Source organism: Dysidea avara, chromosome 3, assembly GCF_963678975.1.
Source record: "Dysidea avara chromosome 3, odDysAvar1.4, whole genome shotgun sequence".
Classification (NCBI taxonomy): Eukaryota; Metazoa; Porifera; class Demospongiae; order Dictyoceratida; family Dysideidae; genus Dysidea; species Dysidea avara.
Window position 1 is genome coordinate 9,691,396 of NC_089274.1, and position 15,747 is coordinate 9,707,142.

At 39.3% G+C, this 15,747-nt stretch overlaps 1 protein-coding gene across 1 annotated transcript in view; it reads right to left on the reverse strand.

The window, feature by feature from the left end:
- LOC136248307 (calcium-dependent protein kinase 4-like) overlaps positions 1-13,857 on the reverse strand; it is a 41,194-nt gene extending 27,337 nt beyond the window's left edge. Inside the window, exons 1-4 of the mRNA XM_066040101.1 lie at positions 13,851-13,857; positions 13,373-13,576; positions 13,013-13,206; positions 10,625-10,747 (exon numbers count right to left, since the gene is read on the reverse strand). Of these exons, the coding sequence (XP_065896173.1) occupies positions 10,625-10,747; positions 13,013-13,206; positions 13,373-13,576; positions 13,851-13,857 (528 nt within the window). The remainder of the gene's footprint in view (positions 1-10,624; positions 10,748-13,012; positions 13,207-13,372; positions 13,577-13,850) is intronic.
- Positions 13,858-15,747: the final 1,890 nt, after the last annotated feature.

The window sequence follows — 15,747 nt, forward strand, 5'->3', positions numbered from 1 at the left end:
AGAGTGACCGGGAGAATGCAGGGGGTTCTTCAGATAATGGTGAAGTTGTGAAGTCAGTGGAAACAGCTGCTTCAGACAGGAGTGAAGTAGGGGTGAAGTCAGTCATCACAGAGCCCAGAGCAGAAGCAGAACATAGGGGTGGTAGTAGTAGTGTAGGTTCAGCCCTACAAGGGGTCATAGGGGAACAGTAAACACCCAAGCAGATCTGTCTGCTGAGGATGATGTGTTGTCAAGAGAGTTTAGTTTCGATGACAATGTGTTTGTAGGCGGAGAGAGATAAAGGACCAAAGAAGTCTAGGTCGATCAGAGAGAAGGGAGAGATATGGTATGAACATGCTAGAGTTCAGAGAGCATGTGAGGGTGAAATCAACTTGAACATTTCTAAGGAGGAGCTACAGAAGCTTCAGGATGAGGATCCAATAATCCAAGATCTGAGAAGGTTGAGACCAGATAAAGTGGTAGAGCAAGATGGATTATGGTACCATCTGTGGGCTAAGAAACAACAACCGGGGCATGTTGTAGAACAGCTGCTCTTAGACCTTACCATCAAGTTGTGTGTAAGTTAGCTCATTCTATTCCAATTGCAGGGCACCTCGGAAGAGACAAGACGATCAGCAGAATAACGCAACAGTTTTATTGGCCAACGGTATTCCATGATGTGGCTGAGTATTGCCGAAGTTGTCCTGAGTGCCAAAGAACTGCCAGAGGGAGTCAACTGAGAGTACTTACCAGTAATGAAGGAGCCTAGCCATGTAAATGAATAGCCATGGACATTGTTGGTCCATTGCCACGTAGTAGGAGAGGTAATCAATACATATTGGTTGTATGTGATTATGCAACTAGGTACTAGGGATGCCATGATAGTCATATGACATGTTGTGACATAAAGCTCCATGATATGATATGACATAGGCTTCTTTATGTCATGACATACTGTAAATATCTCCTAATAATGCACACTTTTCCATTCATTTTGATCAAATTTGATGCAATAAATATGAGAAAAATTGACAAATAAGTAGGAGCAATGTTGGTTATTGATGTCATAGTTAATATTGCTGATGTTTAAGTTGATATTTTTGCATATTTGAATCAAAATAACTATACAGTTTCATAAGTAACAGCTTCAGTTGTGAAACTTTAAGAATTGCTTATGTCATGACATACAACATGTCGTGACATAAGTGACATGTGACATAAAAATTTCTATGTCATGGCATCCCTACTAGGTACCCGGAGGCTATTCCCCTTTGTTCCATTGATGCTGGGACTGTGACTGAACATCTCATACAGTTATTTTCTAGAGTTGGCATCTCCAGGGAGATTTTATCGGATCAGGGTACTAACTTTAATTATGTCACAGTTGTTGAAGAAGCTCTACAACTTGTTGAATATCAGTGATCAGTCAGATTAGAACTTCACCGTACCATCCACAAACTGATGGCTTGGTGGAAAGATTCAACAAGATGCTGAAGGCTATGTTGAGAAAGTTAGTAAGTAAGGAGGATAAGATTGGGATAGACTGTTGCCATATGTATTATTTGCATATCATGAAGTGCCTCAGTCTACCACAGGTTTTTCACCATTCGAGTTGTTGTATGGTCGTGAGGTGTGAGGACCGCTTGATGTCTTGAGAGAAGAGTGGGAAGTGAGTAAGAAGAGTCATGAAAGCATTTTGTCACACATTCTGTTGGTGAGAGAGAGATTGGAAGAGATGTCAGAGTTGGTGAGTGAGAATTTGAAGGTAGCACAGAAGTGTCAAAAGAAATGGTATGATCAGAATGCTAGTGAGAGAGATGGCAAGGCTAGAAGACACTGAGAAAAGGCATAATACGCACATGGTATGTACCATACGTGTATGCCTATACCGTATGCATATGGTATGGAAAATCGTACCATACGCGTTTGGTGTGTACCATACGTGTATGGTACATACCATACGCGTACAGTACCTGGTGAGGTGTTAGTGTTATTACCAACTAGTAGTAACAAGTTGTTGGCTCAATGGCAAGGGCCAAATCATGTGTCGTGTAGGGTAGGTGAAGTGGACTATGAGGTGTACATGCCAGATAAGAGGAAGAGGAAGGCTGTATTCCACATCAACATGCTAAAGAAGTGGCATTCACCAGAGGCTACTTGTTTCTGGATGGCTGAGGATGAAGGTTCTGATGAGGAAGAGTTTGTGCCCACAGGCAGTGTCAGGGTAGTGAGGCTCCAACCATAGGCGACCAGCTGTCAGAGCAGCAGAGGGGGCAGCTATCCAACTTGCTGGCAAATTTTAAGATGGTAACGAGTGGTAAGTGTGGATGAACTACTGTTTGTAAACACCATATCCATGTCAAAGAGGATATGCCCGTCCGACAGCAGCCTTATTGGTTACCACACATGTATAGAGAAGCTGTAGAAAGAGAAATCGAGATGATGCTTGCAGAAGGTATTATTGAACCTTGTAGTGAGTGGGCTGTGGTTGTTAAGAAGAAAGACAACATCATCTGTCTATGTGTGGATTACAGAAAGCTGAATGCAGAGACTTGGATTGATGCTTACCCAATGCCCTCGAATTTATGATATCTTGGACCAAGTGGTCATGGGGCAGGCTAAATATATATCCACCCTAGATCTGGCTAAGGGATATTGGCAGGTGCCAGTCACTAAGGAGGATTGCCCCAAAACTGCATTCATTACCCCAAAGGGATTGTATCGGTTTTGTGTGATGCCATTTGGTCTCTATGGGGCACGGGCTACATTCTAGCGCATGATAGATCATGTAAATAGAGGACTGAATGGATTTACCTGTGCCTACCTGGACAACCTTAGTATGTCTTGGGTAGATCTTCTGGCTCACCTCCAAGCAGTGTTGAATCGTCTCTGATCATTTGGCTTAATAGCTAACCCTTCCAAATTCCAGTTGGCTATGTGTAAGAATAATGTATCATTATATCTGACTCAGACATGACTTAGTTAATACATACCCACACACTTAATGTAACACTTTAGATGTTGATTAGATTAAGATATATAAGTTAGCCATTCTCTGTATTGAATCAGTCTGTATGTTAGTGCTGAATGAGTTGTTGCTGATATCAGAGTTAGTATTATATATAATATAACATTGGCGTAGTCGGCAAGATAACTACCATTGGACTGATTCAGTACCGGCTGAGCCCCTGAAGTTGATTGCACTGACCGATACAGACTCCCCAGGCAAGGTGAATGTTTCAGCTCAACTTAAGGTATGCAAACTAATTGTATTGACTACCCTGCCATCATAGCCACTTGATCCCAAGAGCAGAGGAGATGAATCGAGTGGCGTCAAACCAACCACTCAGAGCGGATGACCAAAGCAGAAATCATCCATCAAATTTAATTTGTGATAATGTTAAACAGTCATGTGTGTATACAAGGGTTGATTTATTGGCAGTGAATCCTGCCAGTGCTTATCATGTACGTGGTTTGGTTAACGGAGTGTTTATGCTCGACACTGGGGCATCAGTCAGTCTTATCAGAGAGGATGTCTGGAGGGAAGTTGTGGGAGAAAATGCACCACTAACAAATTGCAACCTTCATTTAGTGGGCATTGAAGGAAGCACTATAGCGATTTTCGGGGTGGCCACCCTCGAAACATTGTTCGCAAGTGTAAGCGTGAAGGGCGATTTTATTGTGGCAAAGACTTTAAGCACTGAAGCCATAATAGGACTAGATTTCCTCGAGTGAAACCACTGCACAATTAACACAGAGCAAAAGGTACTTCACCTCTGTGGTAAAGCTCTGCAAGCTGGGATGCCAGCAGACTTGCCCCTAGCAGCAATTGACCTTAGACACTCTGTCAGGGTCCCAGTGGTTTTCTACACTTGATTTAATTAGTGGATATTGGCAGGTGGAAGTATCAGAACAGGATAGGCAGAAGACAGCATTTACAACATACCAGGGTCTATATGAATTCAAGGTGATGCCCTTTGGTTTGTGCAATGCCCCTGCCACTTTCCAGAAGTTAATGGACTTACTGTTGGCAGGGGTGCAATGGTCCAAATACCTTGTATATTTGGATGATATTATTGTGCTCGGGAAGAGTTTCGATGACCTTGGCACAGTATTGGGTAAGCTAAGAGAAGCTGGTTTAAGATTAAAGCCATCTAAATGTGCAAGAATCGGTATCATATCTTGACCATATAGTCTCACGAGAAGGAATAGCCACAGACCCAGATAAAACTGAGAACGTATCCTGCTGGCCAACACCAGCCTCAGTGAAAGAAGTTCAACAATATCTTGGGCTGGCAACCAGATTTGTTAAAGATTTAGCAAAAAATTTCCAAACCACTGTACAGGCTGACTGAACAAGGGAGACAATTCAAATGGACAGCAGAATGTGAGTCAGCTTTCACCACATTGAAGAGTCGCTTAACAAACACATCAATCCTGACTATTCTAAAAGGTTTACACTAGACACTGATGCTAGTCAGAAGTGTATTGGTGCTGTACTGTCACAGGAGCAAGATGGACAGGAACGGGTAATTGCTTATGCAAGTAGAACTTTGACCAAAGCTGAAATTGTGTCACCAGGAAGGAGCTCCTGGCTGCCGTGACTTTTGTCAATCATTTCGTCCTTATCTACTAGGCAGGCCATTTAAACTCAGAACAGATCATGGATCTTTAGTATGGCTGCAGAATTTTAAAGAGCCTGAAGGACAGTTAGCTCGATAGTTAGAAAAACTTCAAGAATATGAGTTTACAATCATTCACCGCTCAGGCAGCCAGCATGGAAATGCCGATGCATTGTCAAGGAGACCATGCTCTCAGTGTCAACGGTTGGAACCAGTGACCTCACCTCCAAATGTAACCACTAAGGAAGAACCTGTACCTCTGCCATTTGTTGCAGCTGCCAACACTGTAGGTGGTGCTACCAGCCCTCATGAGGACCTGTCAACTGTTGTTACACTCCGAAGGGCCCAACTAACTGATGAAATCATCAAACCAATATTACAATCTAAGGAAGATGGCCAAAAGCCTGATGACAATGCTCTGAGAGGAACACCCAAACAGACTTATCAGTTGTGGCAACCATGGGACCAGCTAGAGGTGAAGGATGGAGTACTTTATTGCAGGTATGAGGATCACCAAGGTAAAACAGAACACTGGCAACTAGTAGTGCCTAAATGCATGCATAAACATATACTCAGTGAATCCCATGCAGGAACAGCAGGTGGACATTTGGGACATGACAAAACCTTTCGCAAAGTAAGGGAGAGATTCTTCTGGCCTGGATATTCACAGACAGTCAAGGAGTGGTGTTTAACATGTGAAAGTTGTGCTGCAAGGAAAGCACCAATACCAAGGAGGCGTGGGCCATTACAAAACATTAAAGCAGGCTATCCCCTACAGCTGGTAGCAGTTGATATAATGGGACCCTTTCCAAAAACCAAGAATGGTAATTCATACATTTTAGAGGCTTCAGACTATTTTACACGCTGGACAGAAGTGTATGCAATGCCAGTAGCTACAAAGTTAGTGGATAACATGTTTTGCAGGTTTTCTGTCCCAGATCAACTCCATTCAGACATGGGGGCTCAATTTAAAGGACACTTGATCAAAGAAATTGTAGAATCCTTTGTGTTAAGAAAACTCACACAACACCATACCACCCACAGTGTGACGGACTAGTGGAAAGGCTGAACAGGACAATCCAGAGTATGCTGGCAACTACAGTCAGAGAGCAAACCAGTGTGGTTGAGTGGGAAGAATGCTTTCCCAAGGTATGTTTCGCTTATAATACTAGTGAGCATGCCTCTACAGGGTTTACATCATCCTATTTAATGTTCGGGAGGCAAGCCAGGATACCACTGGATGTAATGTATGGACTACTACCTGGTAAATCAGAGACATGCTGTCAATATGTATCCAATTTGCGTCACTCTTTGGAAAATGCATACTGCATTGCCAGACAGAATTCACTGGTTTGTGCCCGTAGACAGAAGGAGTATTATGATTCGAAGGTACATGGAAAACCTTTTGTGCAAGGTGACTTGGTATGGTTATGCAACCCAGCTGTACCAAAGGGCACATCATGCAAGCTATATACCCCATGGACTGGCCCATACAAAATTGTCAAATGCTTGTCAGATCTAGTGTACAGGATACAAGATATGAACAGAAAAAGGAAGAAACTGGTAGTAAACTTCGACCGTCTCAAGCCTTCCCACTCAAGAACACGAAGCCAACCAGAAGTTGTGATCACCCCAGATTGAACTATAACTACTAGTACACATCCTACAAGTGCACCTATACAAGAACCACCAGGGACACACCTCGAAATAGTGGAAGATTTGGACAATGCAACCAACAGTAAGTCAAGGAGAACACAACTATGAAAGAATGTACACACTTAGAGCACATAGTTGGAAATGGAGAAGTGAAGCCATACAAGAGCAAAGTTCGAGCAATAGCTGAGTTTCCGCTTCTGACAACTAAGAAGCCAGTTCGTTCATTCCTAGGACTTATGGGCTACTATAGGCATTTCATCCCCAATTATGTCACTATCGCCACACCTCTCACTAACCTCACTAGAAAATCAGTTCCTGAGAGAGTGAGTTTGAGTACAGAAGGTATTAAATCTTTTAGTAAGTTAAAGGAAATAATATTGTCATATGCTATTCTGAAAAATCCAGACTCGATTTTACTAAATCTTTTATTTTACAGACAGACGCCTCTGAGGTAGGTGTTGGAGCAGTTCTGAGCCAGCAGGATGCTGAAGGATGTGATCACCCTGTAGCTTTTTTAGTAGAAACTTATGCCTCAAGAACAAAGGTTCTCAACAGTAGAAAAGGAATGTTTGGCCATCACATTGGGTATTGAAGGTATATCTGCTAGGTACGTAGAGAGTTTCTGGTACATACTGATCATCAAGCTTTACAGTGGCTCACAAACTTCAAGAATCACAACAATAGACTACTGAGATGGAGCCTGGCATTACAACCTTACCACTTTCTGGTCCAACATAGGAAGGGTACAGACAACGCCAATGCTGACGCTCTGTCCCAGATGCCATACTGGGAAGGTGGTCCAACTGGACAATGTGAAGTTAAAGAAGGGGGAGGGGTGTGAGAGAGCAAGCAAGGCGTGTGGGCCACTGGAAGCCATTCAAGAAATGAACATGTTTACTGTTTTTATGATTTTTGCGGTACAATGTATGCTGATCTGGCCAGTTCTAGAATGTTCTGTATATACTAGTTAAAGCACTGCCGTGAGTGCAATATGAAAAAAATAGTACAAGGGCGTGGGCGAGAGACTATTACAGCGCGAGCATTGGTCATGCTTTGGTCAACTTGTTTACTGTTTCAACAGCGCTGTATTGGGATCAAAGGAAAAATACAGCACACTTGGGCAAATACAGCACAGTTGAAACAAATACAGCACCCTACCAGCTTTGAAGTGTGCAGCCAGGTGTACAATACGGAAATAAAAGTACACTTTTCACTTTGATCTTTTCACCCAAAGTACAATAAAATTAAGTATAAATACTAGGCTGCTAATGTTGTATTTGGTGCCTTCTATTTGCCAATCATTGAATGAATTGCTGTTAGTCAAGTATGTCGAGCTTGTGTGTTTCTTGGTGTAGAGAAGAGACTATCACATACACAAAAAAAATTTGGAATTTTCAACTAGAGTAGGGACCATAGCACATTGATAAAAAGTATTGACACAAGCTGGAGTAGTGCACGATATTAAAATCGCAGTAAACAATAAGAAGTGTTATATCCCTACTGTGTTTACTGTGATTTAATATCGTGCACTACTCCAGCATTTCAGTACTTTTTATCGATGTGCTATGGTCCCTACTCTAGTTGAAAATTCCAAATTTTTTTGTGTACTTGTTTAATAAAATTTTCTACCAACTGATTACTGTCTGATGCCTTCAGACAAGCATAGCTTGATAACAGCTAAGGCTATGGGCTTGATTTTTTCATTGTTCGGCGCTGCTTTAGCCCAACAGGTACCTTATGGCATACCGCAGTATGTACAATGTAAACGTCATGGACTCACCTTTGCTCCTCCTTTGTGTCCCATTTCTTTTGCTGACAGTCCAAGGTGTCAATTAGCAATAGTTCAATGGCTTCCCTATGTGCATAAATGGGAATTTCCCATATTTTTTGTGGTGACTGGATTGATTGCAGAGGCGCTTCTCCTACTGTTCTTCGTTTGTAACATTGTGAAATGGGCTAAACATAGCTGAAAGCGAAGCATAATGGCCGCTTCACTAGCGAGTCAGTGATTGATAGTTGGGGCACGCGTTCAGCTGAAAACATTACCTCTGGCACCATCCTTTCTTTTAATGCAGTATGCGCAGGTTCACCAGTCATAATAATGTTGCAAAAAAAAACAACTAAACAAACATGTACAAAGAATTTTAGGGATCACAGAAGTGGGCAGTGTGGTGGTGGTGGCTGCTGTGCAATCCAGTGCAGCTGCCATTAAGGGGATCCTGGCACAGAAAGAAGTGAAGCAATGGATGATTTTGCAGTGCATGAGGAGGCAAGGTAACAATTAATATAAAGTGTACCGCATCATGATCACAACTATGAATGCTAGCCCCTGCAGAAGTATATAAAACAAAATCAGGTTCATTAGTCAACAACGAATCTAAAATGTGATCACTACAAATTGGATGGCACACCATCTAGCCATCATGAAAAAAATTACATAGCAAATACACACCCCTGTAACATATCAAAGATACAATCAAGTTCCAGTGTACATAATAGTTAGACATCAAGAGCCAGGGTTCTACAGGATTTAGAAAGCTTGGAGGCCCTCTGTTGTAGTGCCTGAGGGTTTTCTAAATCCCGTCGAACCCAGTGGTTCTTGGCGTCTAACTTAATTTAGACTACAACTTGTTATTGTACCTTGAGTTGACAGCTGCTTGTAAACCAGAGATGTATCACTAATTACTAGAAACAAGCGATCTACACCTCAGCGTAGCTGTTGCTACCCATTTAAACACCCATGCGTTGCCGCCAATGTTACAGGTGCGTGCTATGTTTCAAAGTACTGGACTACAACTCATTGTAGCTGTTGTTGCAACTTGACAGCTGCTTGTAAACAAGAAATGTAGTGTTGATTAGTACTGTACAAACAAGCCCATTACACCTCCCTCTAATTCAGTATGGCTGTTACTAGCCATTTAAACGCTGGTTGAGCATGGCTCTACAGGATTTAGAGACCACGTTTTCAGCCAATCAAATTTCAGTATCAAACTTGTTGTAGTCTAATGTATGTCAGGGACATTAAAATCATCACATAAAATTACTGGAAAATGGGATGCTGTAGCAAAGCAAATGGAAGCCATCAGCTGCTACAAATAATCCACAGAAGAACCTGGAGGACAATGAAAGGTTACAAAATTAACTCTACTTCTAGAGGTAAGCAGTTCCAATCTGCAGAACATTTCACAGTTAGACTCAAGGTATCTGCAATGAAGTAAAATAAGTGAGGCCTTTCTTTATCAAAACCAAAATTCCACCACTGTGTCGTATGGTCTTGTCAAAAAACAGTGTATCCATTCAGAGCAATCAGGGCATCAGGAATAGTCTGGTCAAGGAACATTTCAGCCAGTTGTTTATAATACTCCAAGCATTAAAGCACACACCAAGTTAGACCTGATAGCAATGGGATATGGAAGCCAAACGGCACACAGAACAAGGGTCAGATTTGCCAACATTTCATTACAACCATTTTATTGTCAGTGAGCAGTCACAAGTTACACACATGTATCCACATGTCACACTGGATTGCTGGGTCGCTATACAGGACCTCTCTTTGGTACATTTGACAGGGAAAGGTAGCATTGGGTCTGGGATTCAAATGTATATATATATATATATATATATATATATATATATAGCCAGAAAGCAAAAAAAAAAACCCAACAGGATGAAATCGCTAGACTTAGTTTTTTTAAATGATCACCATACTTGGATGAGAAAAGCGGACATTGATCAGCAACTCATGTTGAAGTTCATCCCAAACAGTCTACAGTAGTTTAGACAATCAGAAACTACAGATATCACCAATGCTAACAGAATTACCATTTTATCATACAAGCATATAAGGCCACGAAAACTTAATCTGGTTCCCTTCCTGGTCATTTTTTTTGTTGTTGAATGAATTGCAGAATCATTATAATATTTTATATGTTTAAAATTTTCATGTCTTGTCTTATAAAGATGTACTAACTTTATATATTAACTTTGTTTTATGTACTACTATGTCAAATGTAGTGTATATACAACATCAAAAAAGTTGCAAAAAAACAAGCCTGGTCACCTTGGGCAATTGGTAGGACCAGAAACATTATAATTAACTTTGCATGGCCTAATATGCTGTATATTAATTTTAGCTACGTATGGTATCTATTCTTGTACTACCAATTTCATAAACAGATGAATTGTTGAGTTCAATAAAAATTGGTACCCTCAAAACTCTAGACATGTAATGTATCGAATTTGGGGTAAGTGCTGTTGAAGTGCAAATTCAGCAACACACAAACTGTATATATACGTACTATTTATTATTCTTGGTTTGTGTTTGCCTATATAACATGTACGTATTGTATGCACACTTGTAAAAATACCTGCGTAAGGGTATCATTGTTTCTGTACTTTCCTACCAGAACATGCATCAGTGTTATACAAGTACTCCACACATCAGATTTTGGACTAAATATTTTTTTCCCTTCTTTATCCTTGAAGAATACCTACAAATATATGATACAAATCTTTACACAAATCAACCTCACAGAATTATTAGAATTAATTTTGCAACTAATTTATAAGGAAACCAGCATTTCAGAGGAGCTATGCTTTACTACAAATCATGGGTATAGCTAAATTTCAAATTTATATTTAATCTTTACCAACAAAAGATTATGTATATATACATGCACGTGTGGCACACCCTAGCTTTAAAGCTATTCCTGTAATTTTAGATCTGCATATAGCTTGTGCACAACACTCTATACTGCCAATTTTTATCATACAAATTATGTTTTGATTAAACACATTTCTTCATATTTGTTTGTGCTTACAAAAAGTTTTAATGAATTATATACTAAATCAGTAAAATCAGTACTATTGTGTGAAGCGAAGGATCTGGTTGTCCCAGAAACAAAACCTCTGTGGAAATATGGCCATGGGAATTTCAGGTTAGGTACATCATGCTAAGTAATGTACAACCAGTGGAAGAAAATTGAAAGTTTATTCCGAGTGTGTTTTATTTATTACAGCAATCCATCACATGGTGGTTGTACGTAGCCATGAGTGGGTTAAGAATTTATTACATTTATCATACACTGTATAGTAGGGACCACAAAGGAGTAGGCGTGGCCCACGGAATAAGATCACCCAAAAACCAGCCTCAATTTTCCCTGACAACGATGAGGCAGTATTGGTTAGGTAAAACTAAGCCCAAACAGGTTTTCAGATCGACCCAAAACGCTTTCAACAAGTTGCTACGGAATTTTAAAAATATATATGTTTAACGGAATTTTCTACTGACTGACTGAGAAACTGACTGAGTAACTGACTGATTCCTCGAGTCAGACAAGCGTAACTTGATAACGGCTAAGGGCTACGGGCTTGATTTTTTCACTTCTCGATGTCACTTCAGCCCGACAGGTGCCTTTTGGTATACCACAGTATGTACAATGCATTCTTCGTGGACTTACCAGTGTCTTCCTTTGTGTCCCATTCATCTTTGCTGACAGCGAAGAGTGTCGATTTGGCGTTAGCACGTGATAGCTTCCCTTTGTAACGGAAACAAGAACGGAAATCGTCTGTATTTGTCATAGTGGCTATTTTGATAGCAGAGGTGCTTTTCAAACAGTTCTTGATTCATACTGCTGTGTAATGGGTTGAACATAGCCGACAACAAAGCGTAATGGATACTTCACTTTTCAGACGATAATTGGGGCCGTGTGTGCGGTGCCATTTCAGATGCAAATGCATGGGTTCACGGTCATAATAATTATTTACAAAGAAGTTAACAAACAAGTACACAGAAAAATTTGGAATTTTCAACTAGAGTAGGGACCATAACACATCGATAAAAAGTACTAAAACAAGCTAGAGTAGTGCACGATATTAAATCACAGTAAAACAATAAGAAGTGTTAGGCCAATGAAACTTGATTACCAGTTTCTCACTCAGATTTTTGAAAATTTGATGTGGGCGGGTGGTTATTATTCATTATTCATTATTTCCCAAAAGCACAACACACATCCAAACATGAAGATTTCTGCCAAAAAACAGTGAGATCTATACTGATAACTCTTGCATTAAATAGCTAAAGTACGTTACTAATCTATAACAAGTGATTTTTCCATTAGAGTATAGCTGATTGCTCTATTAGAGTAAAAGTGACTGTTCTATTAGAGTATTTTTCTATTAGAGTATTTCAATACCAATAATGAAATTCCATGCGGGTGTATCAAGAGCATGCAGGCGATGAGGCAAAACTGCTAATCAAGTTTCATTGGCCTTATATCCCTACTGTGCTCATTTTTCTGTGTACTTGTATATACAGTATAATCAGTTATGTTGTTTAACAAGTTTTCTACATGTACTCCTCATACCTTTTGTATGATTCAGAGTAACAGCTACAGTGTTATACATAATGCAAAAAGTAAGCATGATGTGACAGGCTCACTGTAATAGAACAGTTACCATATAAAGTTTTGGTAGCGGTAAATTGTTTTCGAGGATACAAACAGAGTTTGCTCATACTGTTGTTTATGTAAGTAAAGTAAGCCCTATACAGGCCAACTTTTGTACTTAGAGGTACAAAAGACGTGACGTACTCTACACAATACAGCTAAGCTGTGGCCTTTAAAACATCAGAGTTATAAAAACAAGTTGATGCTATGTTATATAATTTTTTTTCCAAAACACATGGTTTCCACTGCCCAATAGAGAATTACTGCATACATACAGTACATACTTACAAAAAAAGTAAAATAGCTTACCTCAGGAGCGATCATACCTTTAGATCCTCCTGGACTGGGATTAAGTGTTTTAAATTTACTATCTGTTGCTATAGCTTTATCCATCAGGTCAAAGTCGGCTATTTTGCATAAAATGGTACCTTCACTTTTGCAACAGCACAGAATTGGATGCTCACAAGGGCAATGTGCAAATTTCTCCATTAAAATATTTGATCCTATGTATTATAAACAATGAACCTACATATATATCAATATTACTATAAATAATCCACAAAACCCAGTGATTAGTTAAATGTAAAGCTTTGTGGATTTAATTTTCAGCATATAACTGTATGTGCTATGCATAATTGTACATACTCCATCTATATGGCATAATCTTACGTTTTATGTCTCGATGAACAAATTTATTTTCCTCAAAGTATGTCAATGCATTGAATATTTGCTTAGATACTGCCAGAAAGTTTCGCAAGTAAAATGGCATTTTCATCGTTGAGCTTTTCATGTAGTCAAGCAGGCATTCATATCCTCTCTTAATTTCTGGTGTGTTGCCATGCTTAGCCTCTACAAAAGGCTCATTGAGACCCTCTATAAAACATAAACAACAACAAATTATTCACAGCTAAATTATCATAAAAGAAATTATTACCCCCAGTGCCCCTTCTATAGAGCTATCTGGCACATGGTAGCTTGTAAATTGAAAGTGCTAACAGACCATGACATGTACAGTAAGAGCTACGTACAATTATCATCTACCAAATACGACAAAGAGTACGTTTGTAAATAAACAGGCTAGTTGGAAAAAAACAAGCTAGTTGTGATATTTGATCATTTCAGATTTACTTTGGTATTTGATGCAAACCTAACATCTATGGGGCTTAAAATGTAAAGAGTATAATTAACTGATATTAGTGCCTCATCCTATGCTAGTTACATATGTACATTTCATTTTTGTGTTGTAATAACTCCTGAGTTTTAAATTCCATTTCCTTTTAGTTTGTACTTTGATATTGTATCAAGACTTGCAGCTACAACGTAGTTTTCATAAGAGACTTTAGTATAGACGTGACAACAAATTGCACTTGTGATTTTCTATAATATGTTGGTGCTTTATCCAACTTGCAAACTCTAACTGTAAATGAGCTGTCCTAAATGTCCATTTATACTCCAAACACTGATTTTTTCACATTTTAGGGTATAACTTAAAGGATATAAGCAATGAGTGCAGGAAGTGAGGAGAGCATTGCCCAAAGTCCCATGCTAGAGGGACAGTACTCCAAGCCATACAAGTACTGAAACCATTCAAGTGTAACTATGCATTTGATGCAGTGTTACATAATTACTGAGCGATTATGGTTGGGTAGTGAAGAAAAATTCTCACTTCCTCTACAGCCTGCTACAACAACTTGGAATAATTTCAATGTGTATAGAGTGGTTATTTAAGCCAGAGATAGTAAATGACCTAAATGCTCAAAGGTATTGCATTAAGCACGGAGTGTAGCCACAAAAACAGTAGGATAGCCCATTGTATAGATAGCCCATTATAGACTGTTGATTAACAGGACAGGCTGCTACAATCATGACAACTTTACAAGTTTGTACCAGCTGCTAGAGCCTGGCAATTCACACAGGATGAAACTTTATACAATGGTTCTTTTCGCTACCAAACAATGATGTGAACTGCAGGGGAGACACCTTACGAGTAAAACAGCACAAATTTACATCATTACGATTGCTTTGTTTACAATTATCCCATTAGAAGATCACTACATGTTCACCATGATGCAATAAAACACAACTATTTACATGTATTAATTTAACAGAATGTGAAAATAGCACTTGTATGGCTTGGTATACTGTCCTTTAACCCTTGGTTTCCCAAGTATTGCACAACAATTTTACACTACTTCACATATTGCTTTATATCTCTTACATACATTTAGCTATCATCATGAAATTTTCTGCACTACTTGTCTACATTCTAGTAATGACTGGAGAACATGGGTGTGATCATCAAATAATATAATTAGGATTGGGGTGCATTTAAACATGAAAAAATGTACATTAAATTTTACTTTATATACTGACTGCTCTATTAGGAATTTTTAGCATTTCAATGGATAGCCACAACATTCAGCTACCTGTAGAAAAAAATTGGAAGTGAAAAGCATATTCTATGAGGATTTTATGACCAAAATAAGATAATTCATAACCACATGAAAGAAAAAGAATACAAACAACAATTAAATGGATAGCTCGTGTAAACAAGATCCTTTTAAGGAAATTATATTTCTAACTTGACAATGTGCTTAGAGGTCACTTATCAAATGAAAAACAAATGTTCAGAGAAGCAACTTTCCATCTAGCCACCAAAAAAAGATAACCAGATGGTAATGAGAAAATGTATTGCGGGAAACCAAGTGTTAAAGTAAAGCTTTAAGGTTCAGCAACTTTGGCTAAAAGAAACACTTAATGCGTATAGTTATTCTGCTAGAGCTACACTGTATAATAAGCCTTAGGCAGTGTTCAAACTACATATTATGTATTAATGACACCTACTGAAGTTCTTTGCTATCATGAAATTCATGAACCAGTATAGTCACTTGACTTAATCATTTTGTTATGCACATACAGCATTATGGTACAGTACATCACACATCCATGCACAATTCAGGGCCAGCTCTGGCCAAATTAGGTTGGGTGGGCCATCCATGGTTGGTGGTAGGTAGTGTGTGAAGCACACTCAGCATGTGTAGCAT